The sequence below is a fragment of the Misgurnus anguillicaudatus genome, chromosome 4 (assembly GCF_027580225.2).
Source record: "Misgurnus anguillicaudatus chromosome 4, ASM2758022v2, whole genome shotgun sequence".
NCBI classification, from domain to species: Eukaryota; Metazoa; Chordata; class Actinopteri; order Cypriniformes; family Cobitidae; genus Misgurnus; species Misgurnus anguillicaudatus.
In genome coordinates, this window is record NC_073340.2 from 34,835,380 (window position 1) to 34,852,579 (window position 17,200).

Sequence of the window (17,200 nt, forward strand, 5' to 3'; positions counted from 1 at the left end):
GACTTTTATCAAGGGCGGATGAAAGATTGAGTGTTTCATCTGCGATAAAAAATACTGTGAGGAAATCATTATAATTGCACAGGCTGTATAAGACAGAAAACACTCCTCTGGTCATTCAGAACAGGTTTTAGGGGTTTGTGTCTTCTCTGTGATGGATTTAAGAAGGGTTTTTGGTTGCTATTTTGAAATGATTTTGAGCCAAAAAATGCATGATTCATTTGTGGAAACATTTTCTCGTGCATCCCACCACGTCCAGATGTCAAACAAAGATGCTTAACTTGAAACTCCCACTAGAAATGAAAGACAGTTGGTTGTATCCTACAATTGTGAAGTTTACAGAGTACCAGGATCTGTTCAAACTTTTGCTCTATAAAGTTGAATCTGAAGAATGCTGACTTGACACAAGTGAGACGTTGTAGGAAATTTTAAATGACTCAGCAGGAAAGCAGGGTTTTTGCAAGCTGTTGAATAGAGACACTGGTCTGCAAATTCAGGAGTTTCTTCAGAACTGATTTCCTTGTCTGCAGACACATCACAGTGAACTTTAACAGCTTATATATTACAGATATTTTATAATTTCTCTTGTTTTAAGCAGATAACCGGTAGTTATTTGCATCCATGCAATGACTAAGTGTGAACTTTTAAAACAGCGCATGCATTTGGTATTTCAAATATTGAAACAGGGATTTGATTCGCGACTAGTGATTCAAGATGTCAGAGGCACTGCTTCAAAGCTTCATACCTTTAATATTTAGTTATTTGCTCTCACAAATGACTCATGGCTACAAAGCTCTTTCTACAGAGAGCAGACCAATTTAACATAGATCCCCCAAACCGCTTGCTTTATTGAGTCTACTGAAGATAGCTTTAAATAACAGCATGGGCGACGAGTGAAAATGCTGCTGAAGTTTCACACTTTGTTTATTGCACAAGTCAAAATGAGCTGGAGCTGTGTTCCCTTACCACATTACTGACTCTTAAAACCTAATTTACTGTCTCTATTTAAAAGCTCAACCACACAAGCAGGAGTTTCTGAAATGAACAAATATCTAATGTTGGTTGGTACAACAAAAGTAAAATGTGCGTTTTAAGGTCTCTTCTCCTTTGCCCCATTTATAAGCGAACATTTATTACCTTGCTGTGCAACAATAGCAGCCATTCACTAACAACTCGATGTCTTAAAAGTGCTCCCGAAACATGATGACGATACCATGTGTTACCATACTTGTAAAATAGTGACGTCAGTCCAGACCCAGCATCTGTGCCATCTAAACTGACCTTAAAACATTCGGCCTGTCCAACATTAGCAAGCTAAGATTCAGAAGCAGCTGGTTTTAGATTTATTGCAATGGAAATGATGTTTTATACCTAAGTCATATACTGGGGTGCAATGGTTTGTCCTTCATAAATAATAGTGGATCCTTGAACCTGAGACCAAACCAAAAATTAAAGCAAAACTAAAGAGAAAAGAATGATCTTCAGTTTGATTTAGCGTTTGAGAGCATCAGTAAATGTGCTGAACTGCAGATTTCACAGTTTTATCTGTTCGCAGTGTCTGTCTCATTTCACCGCGTGGACAGCGGGTTGGAAACCCTTATATTTGACATGAAGCAGAGCTGAGACGGCTGTTCTGCAGACCGCTGCTATGATCTGCCATATAAAGAGTTTGGACTTTAGTTTACTGATAGAAGATTCAAGCTGCCTGAGGAGAACCAGGCCAGAAACTTGCACAGTGTGAAACTTCGCTGAGTTTCACAGAGAGATACGGCACTGTCAGTCCAGAAAACAAGCACAGATATGTGTGAGATATGATTGTAGGTCAGACCCGGTAACAAGGTGAAAGACCGTCCGAGCGTCCTCCATCCATATAAGACTCGGCACTGTTCCAAAACAGAGGCTTACTGCCTATACACACATCTGCCCTTCAAAACCACTTCATACAGAACACACGCAATTATTGGGTCTTTATTTGCAAATGTCAGATTACAGCATTGTTGATTGATCATTTTTCTGTAAATTAAATGTTTATTTATATGCAATATTCACATCTGGAGTCGTCAATGACATCTAGATTTTGGAATTTATAAAGTTCATTGGATAAGTCATGTTTTGATCATCTGACATACACAAGCACAAAAATATCAAATTTAGCAACAAAATAAACAGCAGATGCTTGGGTATTACAGAGAGCATGTTTCAGTTGTGAAGTTTCGAAGCTGTTTATAATGAAGTGACTAATAATGCTGTTTTGTTTAGACAATCTGTGGCTTTCTGCACAAACTTTCACAGTTGTGTTTAATGGTGTCAGTGAGTTTGTATTATAAACTACTGTACACTCAACAGCTCAGCAGTCATTAGCTAATGTCATGTAATGTAATGAGTGTTTGCGTGCATGAATAAAGAAATGCTCCGTTGATGCCTTATTTGATAAATGGCGTGTGTGTGTGTGTGTGTATTATGAATATTTATGTGTTCATATTGTTGATGTCTCTGTGTACAAGTAAACGATTGTAAAGAAACACAAGAGCTTTGTTTCTGAATCGTAGGGAGCCAACATGCCCAACCAGAGGAAAAGTTTATTGCGCAGATATTTCTCCTTCATAACTCAATAGATTTGATGAAGTCGTGTTTCAATTAAGTATCAACGTAGTCTCTGATGTTTTTCATTAAAGGGCACCTATTATGCCCATTTTTACAATATAATATCTCAGTCTCAGGTGTGCTCAGAATGTTTGTGAAGTTTACCCCACAGATCATTTATTATAGCATGTCCAAAATGCCACTATTTGTGTGGGAGCAAAAGCACACTGTTTTTGTGTCTGTACTTTTAACCTCTCGACGCGCACTAGCTTGGGAGTGGGATGACGTCAGTTTTTTTTTAACGCTGCTAACAATATTTATATAGCCTACTGTCTACAAACATTAATACTATTAACATTACTATACATCGTTTAAAAGGTCTACGGGCTTAGCATCAGTGTATGGTCTCTGTTTTGAGATACAGATGCTCTAGCATCATAAATGTAGTATTTTGTGACAGAAATCCAGATGACAACATGCAAAATATGAACATGACTTCTTACCTTTGTGTCACTATTGAGATACGGCAGACAGCGTACAACTTGCTAAGGGTGGAAACTATGGTAATGCAGGACTGTCAGTAAGTGTCTGTGGGCGGGACTTTATCAGTGTGATGTCACATTATCAAGTGGATCAAAGCAGGATGTTTAATGGGACTGCTCAGGGTACATGGTGATTAACTCTTTCTCTGCCATTGACGAGTTATCTCGTCAATTAAGAGAAAACGCTTTCCTGCCAATTATAAGTTCTTACGGCAATCCATGTTTTCGCTATTATCCACTAGGTGGCACTCTTACCAAACGTATAAAACACTAAAGCATCCACTGGTAAAAAAACTGTAAAAACTCTGTGTATGTTTTGATCATTGCTCTGAATCTAATCTTTAACAAAAGTCCTTTACAAAAATGCAATTATGTCAAAATTTTGTATTTTTGAAACAAGTTACCCATATTTGAGAGGTGATAAAAAGAGAAAATAGGATGAAACGTTTTTTTGTTTGTTTTTTTAAGCAGAGGGTCTGTTCTTTCATTTGATATATTGTATGTTTATATATTTAAAAAAATAAAAAGGCATTAGACTTTTGTGAAAATTATAAAAAATGCTGGCCCTGGCTGGCACTTTAAAAAAAAAACACTGGCGGGGAAACAGTTTTTATTGCAGTGTGGTTGTGTTCACATGCTGCCAACACACATTTATGTCCCCCAAACATGGATTTTGCATAATATGTGCCCTCTAAATTGCAAACAAATAGTTAAAATACATAAAGAATATGGAGCTGTAAAAGTATTGCTGAATGCAAAGGTAAAATAATCTAGATTTGGGGTAAATGTACTGAAAAAATGTTGAGTTCATATTGAAACAGTGGCGGCTCGTGATTGCTCATCCGAGGGGTGCAAATAAAAAATAAGTGTTTGGAGTGTCATGTGTGTTGCTTGCGTTTTCAAAATATGTGTTTGTTGCGTCATGTGAACCATGTGCATCACGTGTTTTGTCAAAATAAGTGCCTGCTGCACACACGTCAAAAAAAAAGAGATGCTCACGTTCACAAAATACGCAAGACACTCACTTAACAGAAAACTCTGATTACGCATGAGATTATGTGAGTATCTGACAAAAGCAAGCGTCTCTTTTGTCATAAACCCTTTGGGCGCGTCTGCAGCAGACACTTGTTTTGACAAGACATGTGATGCACACAGGATCTCTCAAAGCGCAGAACACAGATTTTGAAACAAGGAACCACACACATGACGCACTACATACATGTTGTGACGAATTTTGCATCAAGCACCCTTGAAAAAAGAAGTCACCGGCCACTGTATTGAAATCTTCAAAAATATTGACTTTTAATTGAAGACTTTTGTCAGTTTTTGACATTGTTGGGATCTCTAGTTAAACTCTAATGGAGACATTTGTAAGATTTCTGGGTATTTTGGTCTCAGTAGAAAAATCTCAGACACATAAGACACTAACTGAGATATTAATATCTGTCATTTTACTTTCTTAAACTGTAGGCTGTGGCGGCCGGTGACTTCTCTTCCGAGGGGCGCGAATTCAAAACATGTGTTCGAAGTGCCACCATGCATGTTGCTCGTCATGTCAAAATATGTGTTTGTTGCGTCATGTTAACCATGTGCATTTTCCTTCATGTGTTTGTTGCATATGCGTCAAAAGGGTTTATGATAAAAGAGACACTCACATTCACAAAAAACATGCAGTTATATCTGTCTTTGTTATATGTAGCACAGGGCGAGCAAGGCCACTTGGAGAGAGCTTCATTAGGTCATTAAAGAGAACTGATCTGAATCGAATCAGTCCTGAAATAGATGCTGCCAGTTTCCAGGGTGACTGTTGTTAGGTTTAACCTGATGTCTGAAAGCATTGATTAGCGGTGTTGTGTTTGCAGCACCATAACAGTGCCTTTCAAAGGTCACAAATACAAATGAGATCAGATTCTCAGGACTTCAGCAGGGCTTAACCGCACAAGCGCTGAATGAAAGCCTGCAGGATATTTTAACAAGCTGGTTCAAAGAACAAGATGTTCATAAAACCTTCAAATAATCTTCAACAGGGAATGATCCGTCATTTGACGTGTCTAGACTGCAGATTTGTGGTTTGCTTTAATGTTGAAATGTTATTGTTTCTCTTTCAGCTGGTTATCCGGGTGAACGTGGCACGCTGGAACATTATGACATCATTGAACCGCGCCTTTATATTGGAGGACAGCAGAAACCAATTAACCTCCTTAAGTCACTGGTGAGTGTCATAAGCATTCAATTTAAGTTGTATAGTGTTGTGTAGTTAGCTTCACATGAAAAAAAAATCAATTAGGAAAATTGTTAGATTTACAAATATATTATTATGCATTTTACTTTCCTCAAAAACAATAGTCTACAAAAATGGTGTATAATTTTCCAAAGTCAACTTTTAGTAAGGGAAAATGACACATAAATGACACTATTATTCTTTTAATACAATAGCACGCTTATGGATTTAAAAGATTACCAAACCTTAAACAATTTTTTAAATGTGCCGTAGAATGTAATACTGTATTTACATAGGCATAGATGAAAATTAAGAGTTCGGTACATGCGTTCTGTTACGGGTAAATCCAGGTAAGACAGGATGCGGATCCAAGTGCAGTGAGGTTTATTAAAAATAACAACAAACAAACAAAAACATAGCAGGTAATCCAAAAAGAAACCAAGAACACGGAACACGAAACACCATAACATCAAATAACGATCGACATCAGACACTGGAAACACTAGGCTTAAATACACAGAGTAATCAGGGAAAACAAGACACACCTGGGGAACAATCATCACACGGACCAATGAACAAAAGAACTACAAAGAACTACAGACATGGATGACACAGACATGACTTCAAAATAAGAGTGCAAGACAGGGTACACAGACAGAGTTCATAACAGTAATGGCATATCGTGAGCCTCAAACGCGTTTGTTTCCTCCTTGTGCATGCAAAAGACTGCTGGAAAACAGACCAATCTTAAAGGAATAGTCTACTCATTTTCAATATTAAAATATGTTATTACCTTAACTAAGAACTGTTGATACATCCCTCTATCATCTGTGTGCGTGCACGTAAGCGCTGGAGCGCGCTGCGACGCTTCGATAGCATTTAGCTTAGCCCCATTCATTCAATGGTACCATTAAGAGATAAAGTTAGAAGTGACCAAACACATCAACGTTTTTCCTATTTAAGACGAGTAGTTATACGAGCAAGTTTGGTGGTACAAAATAAAACGTAGCGTTTTTCTAAGCGGATTTAAAAGAGGAGCTATATTTTATGGCGTAATAGCACTTTTGTGAGTACTTCGACTCGCCTGAAAAGTCCGCTCCCCTTCTCACTCTCATAATGGGAGAGGGAGGGTGTTACTGCGCCGAGTCGAAGTACTCCCAAAAGTGCTATTACGCCATAAAATATAGTTCCTCTTTTAAATCCGCTTAGAAAAGCGCTACGTTTTATTTTCTACCACCAAACTTGCTCGTATAACTACTCGTCTTAAATAGGAAAAACGTTGATGTGTTTGGTCACTTCTAACTTTATCTCTGATTGGTACCATTGAATGAATGGGGCTAAGCTAAATGCTATCGAAGCGTTGCAGCGAGCTCCAGCGCTTACGTGCACGCACACAGATGATAGAGGGATGTATCAACAGTTCTTAGTTAAGGTAATAACATATTTTAATATTGAAAATGAGTAGACTATTCCTTTAACATAACACCAACTGTGACATTACAGTTGAGATGCCCCAACATTAAATTATACATTACATTAATTACAATGTTGTTACAATGCTAAAACAAAGTTGTGACTGCTATGTTAGCACTACATGCTAATTAATGTTATATGCTAACGTTTAGGCTGAAGTTCTACTATTGACGTTACAGTTACATTTTGCAGGTCCATACTAAAAAACACACACAAACTTATCCCTTAGAAACGTCCATTAACATCTCCAAACAATTAATCCTCAAAATCTGTATCTTCATCTGATACAGACTTAAACCTAAGGTCAGACACACACACACACACGCACGCACGCACGCACGCACGCACGCACGCACGCACGCACGCACGCACGCACGCACGCACGCACGCACACACACACACACACACACACACACACACATACACACACACACACACAGAGCTACTGAAGGAGCTCCTCTGAGAAACAGCCAATCAGAGCAGAGCTCAACATTATTATTCAATAATAGACCATATTATTTAAAATGGAAATCCTAGGGTTGTAAATAGGGTTGGGTACCGAAACCCGGTGCCATTATGACACCGATGCCTATATGGGCGGTACCAACGGGACCGAATCAGAACACAGATTTCTGTGCCTCATTTCGGTGTCTCTTAAATGCATGAACGGTTGACTGAAGAATTTTGCTCTCTGTAGCGCAAAAAATCATAATCACACAAGCACAGCACAATCGCTAGTTAAATTATACTGCACTCATATGGTGTAAATAATTTCCTGACTTACAAAATTCACGTGAATGTGAAAGTGGGAAAGCTTTGATAATACATAAGATTCGAGTTTGATTTCTTCGCTTAACTTAGGTGAGTTTGTTCATATTTTACATTATTGTAGTTTTATATTGATTAAAAAAAAACGGAAACCAATCATTTGTTTTAAAAAATCTAAGGATCTTTAGATTTATTTCTGTTATAGGGCGGGTAAAATGTTTTACGTCTATTCGTTTTTGTTAAACGTTTTGTTTAATATAAGCGAGTCATTTTACATTTTTATTGTTGTTCTGTTTTAATAAAAAAAAAAATGAACAAATAAGCATTCGTAGTAATGAAAAAGTATGTCTTTCATTTATTTGTGTTTTAACGCATGCCATCCGTCAAATTCGTTTTATAAATAAACAAGCAATATAAGCAAGTTTGTCATTGAAGCTACTATTTTATTGGAGTTGAGTTTTTCGTTAAGAGTAATAATGAACAAACATTTTAAAAATGTATTTTATTAATAAATGGAAATATTAAATAATCTAATTTTAAAGATTTAATGTAGCCAACTTTTGAACTTCTTTGCCAAATATATTTTCATTTAAAATATGCGCTGTGTTTAATAAGTTTAAAATGTGAAAAAATCCTCATCTGCACATCCCTAATACAAATCGAACACATTTTTGTAAGAACATATGTCCAGGTTATTTTTATATTCTGACCTAAAAGAACAATTTGCAAAATGAGATCCTCAGAGGAGCGCGTGAATGCTGCAATTGATCTGACGGCAGCTTATTTTGCTGATATGGTATTACCTCACTAATGTTTTTATTAGTACTGCGACTGTCGTTGGCCTCTGAGATGGGCCGTCACGGGTGTCAAGTTGATCGGAGACAAGCAGAAAGTGTCAAAACGTGAATGGTTTCACAAGCCGATAAGAAAATAGTTGGGGTGAATTCCAAATGCCGTTTTCCAAATTATGACAAACAGAGAAGAATCTTCATTGTGTTTTATGTTGTACTTCTATCTACCATCTTTTTGTGACTCTTTTTTTCAAAGTATCGCTTTAGGCACCGGAACCATTTTAAAAGTATCGATTTGGCACCGGTATCGAAAAAACTCAAACAATACCCATCCCTAGTTGTAAATGGACTTGTAAAACCATTTCTGGATAATTTTTGCACTTAATGAAGGCACAAACCTTCTATTTAGATATCAGAGAAAAATGTAACGTATTGTGTCCATGCATTCTTTGGCACCTTTAAGAGATGTTTCAGATGGCACAGTTTTTGTGAAGCATCACGCTGACCTTTTGTGGAATTCTTGTGAGAAAGCAGAAATCACTTCATTTCCTAAGGGCTTTAGTTTCCGTTGTCTTTAATGAATAACATCTCCTAACCAATTTATGGAATAAAGACTTGCATGGTTTGTTTTGAGCACATTTGTTTGTTAATCTGTGTGTTGTTTTCTCACTGGAGTTTGTAAAGAGGTTTTACAGAGAGATTTCACATGTGTACTGCCCTAAGCAACAATCGTAACGAGAGATGCCAGACCACACAGCGATCTGTGTTATACTCGGTACAGGAGTCTGAAAGTAGGGTTCTGGTGAGATGTTGCTTGTCTAGTAAAAAAAAAAATAAAGTCTGTAACCTTCACAAAAATTTAGTTGAACTTTTAGCATTATTAAAATCCCAAGCAGCATTAGATGGAAGGTGACTAATTTTACAGAAATGCTTTCACAGTTTGACCATTTTTGGTCTTATTTCATAAACTCCCTTTTCAGGACATGCAACATTTCATGTTGGTAAGGTCATGTATTTTTTGAAGAATGGTCACTCAGAAATGGAAATTAGATTTGCAACTTATTTCTTGGAAACAGATCTTGGACGGTTCATATAGTATGACTTCAGAAGACTTGGAGGATTGTGCATAAGTGGTTATGTGGGGTTTTAAAAAGCACCATGCATGTTCATTGTTCCTCATACAAATTCAGATTCAGCTCACTGTCACTATAAAATGTCCTGGATCAGCAAAAAAGCCAACGAACACCCACAACAACAACACACAACTGTCCCGGGACGATGTTTTTTATTTATGTGGAAAATAACATTTCTCATTTCGAATGACATGTTTAACTTTTGTATCGTCTGCCGTCCGGTCTGTTTGGATCATCCAGGTGGTCTGTGATAAAACTGAACTGGGAGTCAGTGTTGTTGTTGGAGATCAGTGATTTCCCTTCTGTGTCCACAAATGTCAGTTTCTAGCAATGTATGGATTCATGAACGTTTGCCAGGAGGTCAAGGTTTGGCCGGTTAACAAAACAAAAAAGCAGCTTTCTTAATACAGTAGGTGGCCTTTCAGAATAGCTGTGCATTCAGAACCCAACTGAAGACCAGCTAAAACCAGCTTAAGCTGGTTGCATGGTTTTAGCTGACCTCCAAGCCTGGTTTTAGGTGGTTAAGATGGTGTAGCAGGCTGGTTTTAGAAGGGTTTTGGTCAGTTTTTTCAGCTTACCCACCGATTAAAACCAGCTGACCAGCTTTTCCAGGCTGGGAGGTCCAGGTTAAACCTGCTAAGACCAGCCGAACAGCTTAGCCAAACTGGCTAAAGCTGGTTTAAGTAGTATTTAATATACATTGTAAAAAGAAATGATAGCTCACTTTTACCATCTGTGTCTGTAAAAGTCTTTTTCAGTACTCAAAAGAGTGAGGAGAATCATTTTTAGCCCCATTTCAGGATAGTAAAACACCAATATAGCAACAAACACTAAAAATATATATTTAATTTAGGTCTATACAGTTGATTTGGAACAAAACAAAATGCGGGTCAAATTGACCCGCGAACCTCAAAATCGTTACAAAATTATTTTGGTTCACTTCAAAACTTTACATGCATGTTCATGGCCACGAATGAGAAAAAGTCACAAAATTTCAAGAATAAAATCACAGGTTAACTGGTTTCTCCAACAGCTTAAAAATCAAAACGTGTCAAATTGACCCGGAACATAATATGAGGGTTAAGCTGGAGGGTCAGCTGGTCTTCAAACATCCAAAACCCATCTAAAACCAGCATGCTACACCAGCTAAAACTTTGCTGGGAGACCAGCTGGTCTTTTCAGTAGGAAAGCAATCAATTGCAGAAAAATACAATAGTGATTTTAGAAATATATCAAGAGAAATGATATTGGTATCGTGCACATCTTATGTAGCCATCAAACATTCAGATCAACGATTTTCCTGAAACTACAGTGCGTAATGGTGAAATGCTGATTGCTTTTTTATTTAATGATCTTTGTGTTGTTTCCATCATTTAGATGTACGTCAGCCTGTATTCTGGGTCAAATGAACACAGTAAATTTTAAATACTTAGCACACCTTATATATGCACACATGATGTTGTGGTACCGCATTAGCATACGTATCCAATTACGCACGCTGCTCTGCGCATAAGACATCATGATGATGATTCACGATTATTTTGGCTGTGTTTCGTCAACGCCTGGCTTGTTTAAATCCGCTTTCCTCTGCCGAGTAAATCTGCCGAACTTTCGGGCCGTAAAGAGAATTAATGTCAGAGAGAATTGAAACATAAAACCTATCTTGATAGTTACAGAGCCATGACACAATGAGATATTCATTTTATTCCACGCAAAGCTGAAAATACGCTTTCAATTGTTGTCTGTCAGTCTCACTGTCAGACCTCTATAGAGCGGTTGTGTTGTCTTTAATACACAAATCCCACAAAAATACCATCTCACAGATTAACCTTAACACCCGTTAGAAAAGCTTGACTGGATCTTTGTGTTATGGATATTTGGGTAATTCTCACGAAAACTTGGTTTTAAAAATGTCAAGCATGAAAATGTAAAAATTGCTTAAATTTACTTTTTTTCCACCAGACATTGAAAAACAAAGTCTGGAGTAAATGGGAACATTAATTTAAAAACTTTTACTAATCATTTAACACTTTTTGTAACATAATTAAAAAAATTAGTCCTAAAAAATCTCATTACCGCAACAGTCAGAAAACATCAACACTGACATATTTTCAAAATGACATGACAAACCTGAAAGAACATAATTTGGAGATTCTGCACATGCATTTAAAATCAAAGTATTATGCTTCTATTAATTCAATTAACATTTAATAAGCATCTGTTGCGGTAATGATAATCAAAATGTCGTGTAAGCATTCTGACAAGACAATATTTCAAATTAACTGTAAAAAAATGATCTTACCTGGTAGCCATCTTGAAGTAACTGGTCCATGTGCTTGATCACTCAAAATCAAACTTTATTAAAATTCTGTATGTGTGCTTAACCTGTTCTCAAAAAGTGTTGTGGAGGATGAGAACATCAGGCATGGACACATAATTTTTCTAATTTTTCTTCATTATTATTATACATGAATATTTAGTAAATATTTTTTCTGTCATCTAAAGTAGTCTAGCAAAACATCCATTTATTTTTTTTCTTAATATTTTTGTGTTAATTTGATTAAATTACAACATAACGCATGTTCAAACACAGCCGGACACATTGCGGTAATGAGAATTTCAGCAGAAAAGGAGATAAAATGTACAATTATAAATTCTTATGTTGAAATCACACATTGTGCAAGGTAGAACACAGTATTGTGTTAATTCTGATGCTTTTTAATGTTACTATATTACACATTTTAAAGCTAAAATCATTAGTGCCGTGGTGTTTCAATGGTTTCGTGAGAATCACCCATTTAATTCATGTGTATGTTATGGATTTATTAGCAGTAAAATAAACTATACAACTGTTTTGGGGCAAGCAGACAGAAGCGATCTTAGGTTCTTGTTGTTGTTTCTCTGCTAATGCAGCATCTAGTCAGCAAATTAATTACTTCATAACAGTATGAAGCAACGGACGCAACGTGATTTTTTTGATGATAGCAGAATGTTCTACCTCAAGTTTAAATGGCCGCATACTGTGAATACAAAACTGCGTACGGCACCTGTTTTAATACGATTATACTTGCTGCGATTATGAGCTTAATCACATGTATCAAAGTATTATGTTTACGAGGTAAAATATAATTGCAATATCATATTATAATTGCATTATGAGGGTGTGTAAACGTGGTCATTTTTTAAATGAAAAGTGATGGGGGTAAAATAAACCAATCAAATGAATATAAAGAACACAAAACCAAAGTGGGAAACGTTTAATAACCCCATGAAATCAAATTTGGAGTCTGTTGATGTTGTTTTAGTGTGCTCAGACTCAAGTTTAAAGACATTATATTTAGCATATAAAACGTAGTCTCATCTTTCAAGACAACGGACCAAAAACTAATTAAATTCTGTGTAGAATGAGAATAATGTTGTGTTTTGTGTACGCTAATGTTGCGTTTGTAATTGTGACACACTGATAAACTGCTGGCTGCCGAAGGACCTGCGCTTTCCTCTCACAAGATTTTTTGATTGCTTCATCATTCATCAATGTGCAGAGGTCTGGAAACAATTTCAGGAAATGTGGCCTGTATTTGTTTCTGATGTTTTGATATTTTTACGGTTTAGGAGAAACCAGACGTGATCTTTCATTAAATTCCAAGTTTTTCAACAGCTAGATCATTCATCATTGGTCATAAAGTGTGTATTTGGACTTACATCTCTGACTGTTTGCTCTCTCTGGGTTTAGGGTCATCCTGGATCACTGAAGGTTCTTATTGAAGTGGATGGTGAGGATCTGCTGCTGGTTTTGCAGAAGAATGAGTGAGTCCTCCATTAATCTCTTTCTTTCCTCTATACAATAATATCAACAGTATATTCCTTTTATAAAAAGTTATTTTTGGGCCATTTTTTGGTTTTATTTAATAGACAGTATGTTAGGAGAGTAAAGTACAGGGTGGAGAGAGGGGTATGGGATCTTGAAGCTGGGATTCGAATTTGTGTAACCAAAAGTGTGTCTGCACCATATGTCGCCGCCGCACTGCCCACTACACCATCGGCTCCGACTCAGCAGTCGTATCTTATAGTATTAATTGTGATTAATACATTTTCTCCGTAATCTCTCCTTCTGCTTTTCATGCCTCACCCTCTTTTTAATGCATCACACTTTAACAATCGTACATACCTGTATGGACCTTCAATGAAATATAAAACAGGGTAAGCGTGTGTTAACATGGCTTTTTGACATATTAATACAACATCAACAAAATCATCACCATGAAGAACAAAAAATATAACACAGGGTAAGTGTGACCTAGTGTTGACCTAGCTTTTGCCCTGGTTTTGGTTACTGCACCACCCACTTTTTTAATGCACCACACACTAGTTGTTTTCCTATTGACACCATGTGCACTTAAGCATCCAAAAGGGAAATAGGGTAGACTTGGCATGCGAGTGGTGGTCTGGGGCAGGAACTATCCTGTGGGCTGGTGGGGGCGGCGCCCCATCTGTCCCTAACACCTCCTTTATGATATGGGCTGGGGATGGGCGTATGCTGTAGCCACAAAAAATTTCAAAAAAGCCACAAAAAAGCTCACGATGCGAAGTTCGTCACAACATGTATGTAGCTTGTCATGTGTGTGGTTCGTCATTTCAAAATATGTGTTCTGCGCTTTGAGAGATCGTGTGTGCATCATGTGTCATATTTGCACAATCTCATGCGTAATCAGAGTTTACTGTTAAGGGACTGTGTTGCGTGTATTTAGGGAACGTGAGCGTTATCATAAACGGTTTTGACGCGTCTCCAGCAGGCACTTATTTTGACAAAACACGCGATGCACACAGGATCTCTCCACATGCATGACACATATTTTGGAAAAGGGAACCACACACATGACAAGCCGAACACCTATTATGAATTAGCGCATCCTCGGAAGTGCAGTCACGAGCCGCCACTGATATATATATATATGAAGGGTTTGGTTCCAAAACGCGATAAATGCCTTTTTTATCCAAAATCAGTATTGTATCAGGTCAGTAATAAAAAGTCAATTCTTCATTTTACGCAAATTCCGATATCCACCGTTATTCTGTCATTTTTTTCTCCCCTTTTTTTCCAAAACGCAATAAATGCCAGTCCTCCTTCTCTGCAGAATGCAATAAATCCGCTCAACCAATCACAGCGCACTATTGCACGCATTATAAACAATAATGGCAGTGCTTTGAATAGAGTTTTCCTCATCTACTTTGTAATTAACAAACAAACAAAAATAAACTAATACTTTTGATGGCATTGATAAACCTGTGGTGGTTTTCTGTGGGGTGGAAGTAACGTAAGCCATCAAAATCTAATAATTTACACAAGAGGCACTCGGGCAAAGGAAAAATGCCGGCTGTTGCTTGTACTCTTGACAGCATCAATCTTCTGTCATGCTAACACATTGACCCCAGGGGATTTTATGAAAACTTTTCATTATTTTACTCAAAGTCAATGAAAATCGAGCAGGACCAAAACATTTTACAGCTGATCGCTGTCAAAAAAGTTCAGCGACGACGTCCCGAGCATGACAGCAGCAATGACAGTGTTCTTAACTCTTTCGCAGCAATGACAGTGTTCTTAACTTTTTCGCCGGCGAGAGAAAATGCTTCCCTGCCAATGACGAGAATTTCCGTCTTTCCGCAATAGTGCTATTATCCACCAGGTGGCACTTCCGCAACTTATAAAACCCAGCTTTTTGATAAAAATTTTGTGTTTTTGAAGAAACCTTCCCATATTTGAGAGATGATAAAAAGAGAACTAATGAAGGTAGGTTGAAACATTTGATATATTGTTTATAAATTTAAAGAAGACAATTTTCTGGAAGGCATTAAACTTTTGTGAAAATCATGAAAAATGCTGGCGCTGGCTGGCAACTTTTTAAAAAAATGCTGGCAGGGAAATATGACAAAGTAAGTGTTTTGATTAATGCCATTAATGTTTATTTTTTAAATCGGTGTATACCACTAGTCAACTAAATGAAGATAACATGGCAAAGATGACTGCACATTTAGATATTAATTCAATAGATTTATAGCATTTTGAAAAAAAATCTTGCTTTTGAGATAAAAGCCTGGATGCATGACAATTTTCTTAAGCTTAACCAGGCAAAAACTGAACTTCTTTTTGTCGGCACACAAACATCCTTACTCAAGCTTAACATTTCTGAATTGATAACTGCTAATGACTTTCTTAACTCGTCTTCTCAAGTGCGCAATCTTGGCGTTATTTTCGATCCTGAACTTATGTTTGATGCCCATATTAAGAATGTCTCAAAAACGGCATTAGAAATATCGCTAGATTGCGACCATCTCTATCGCTGCCAGATGCAGAGAGACTTATTCATGCCTTTATTACGTCGATGCTCGATTATTGTAATGCGCTCTACCTTGGTCTCCCTAATCGGTCCATCAAAAAATTACAATATATACAAAACTCAGCTGCTCGGTTATTGACACATACTGTACAACTACTCGCCAACATATTACTCCAGTACTCTTTGATTCACATTGGCTGCCAATACAAGCACGTATAGAATTCAAAACACTGGTTCTAACATATAAAGCCATTCATGAAACGGCCCCTGCTTACCTTTGCAGTCTGGTCACTGCTCATATCCCAGCATGCTCTCTGCGCTCTTCCAAGTCATGCATCCTACAGCAGCCTCGATATAAATTAAAGTCTATGGGTGGTCCAGCATTCTCAGTCGCTGCACCACGTTTATGGAATGCTCTACCACTGGAAATGAAAGACTCTCCAACATTGGATTGTTTTAAGAAGTGTTTAAAGACACACCTTTTTAGTACTGCTTACTGTACTTGAATGTATTTCATTTACTATATTTTGCAATTGTTGGTTATTATTTTAGTGTCTTCTATTGTATGTTCTTTCTGTATGTTGTAGCGCTTTGAGTTTAAGAAAAGCGCGTTAGAAATAAAATGTATTATTATTAGTATATATTATTCAACACCCTTCTAAAATGAATGAATTTAATTTATTATCACTATAAGTGTTATTTATGTCACTACTGATTGAATCATTCATCGCTAAACCTGTATGCATTAGTCTAAATAACTCTTATTCGTTTTTACACACACACATGCATTCACAAATACACAGAAGTTATAAATGGATTTGCATGGGCAGATAAAATGTATGCTTGCTTATTTTTTTGTCTTGTTATTTATCACATGTAAATATAGAGTCACTTTCTGTGCATTGCATAATTAAATAAATAAGGAAATACATTTTTCATGTTAATATGAGTAAAGTAAAAAGTTTTCAGAATCCTGGTTTCATTATCTTTATCTAATCCCAAGTTATCATAGTTTATTATATTTACTGGGGTATGCATGAAATATATAACCATGAAGAATTTTGCACAGGTTTATCTTGCCCACAGTCAAAAAACTGATGAACGGATTGCGCATACTTTCTTACTATGACAAAATCTTATCTGATTTGGTGATGTTATGCAAATTTTGTGGATGGGTACAGAGATGCTTTCACAAGTCCACCTGGAAATAGTGTTTGCTAAGGTTTGCTTTGTTAATAGCATCAAATCTTTAAAATATTTAAAATGGTAGAGCATCATAAATTATGATGCTCACATAAGCAAACATCATTAATTATTAATAAGGTATATAGTTTTAAAAAAACCGATGCCCCATCAT

The 17,200-nt window shown here is 36.8% G+C and overlaps 1 protein-coding gene across 2 annotated transcripts in view; it reads left to right on the forward strand.

Moving 5' to 3' along the window:
* adam12a (ADAM metallopeptidase domain 12a) overlaps positions 1-17,200 on the forward strand; it is a 125,176-nt gene that overhangs the window by 22,613 nt on the left and 85,363 nt on the right. For both annotated transcript variants that reach the window (XM_055175353.2, XM_055175352.2), the window contains exons 2-3: positions 5,231-5,334; positions 13,242-13,315. In XM_055175353.2, coding sequence (XP_055031328.2) covers positions 5,231-5,334; positions 13,242-13,315 — 178 coding nt within the window. The remainder of the gene's footprint in view (positions 1-5,230; positions 5,335-13,241; positions 13,316-17,200) is intronic.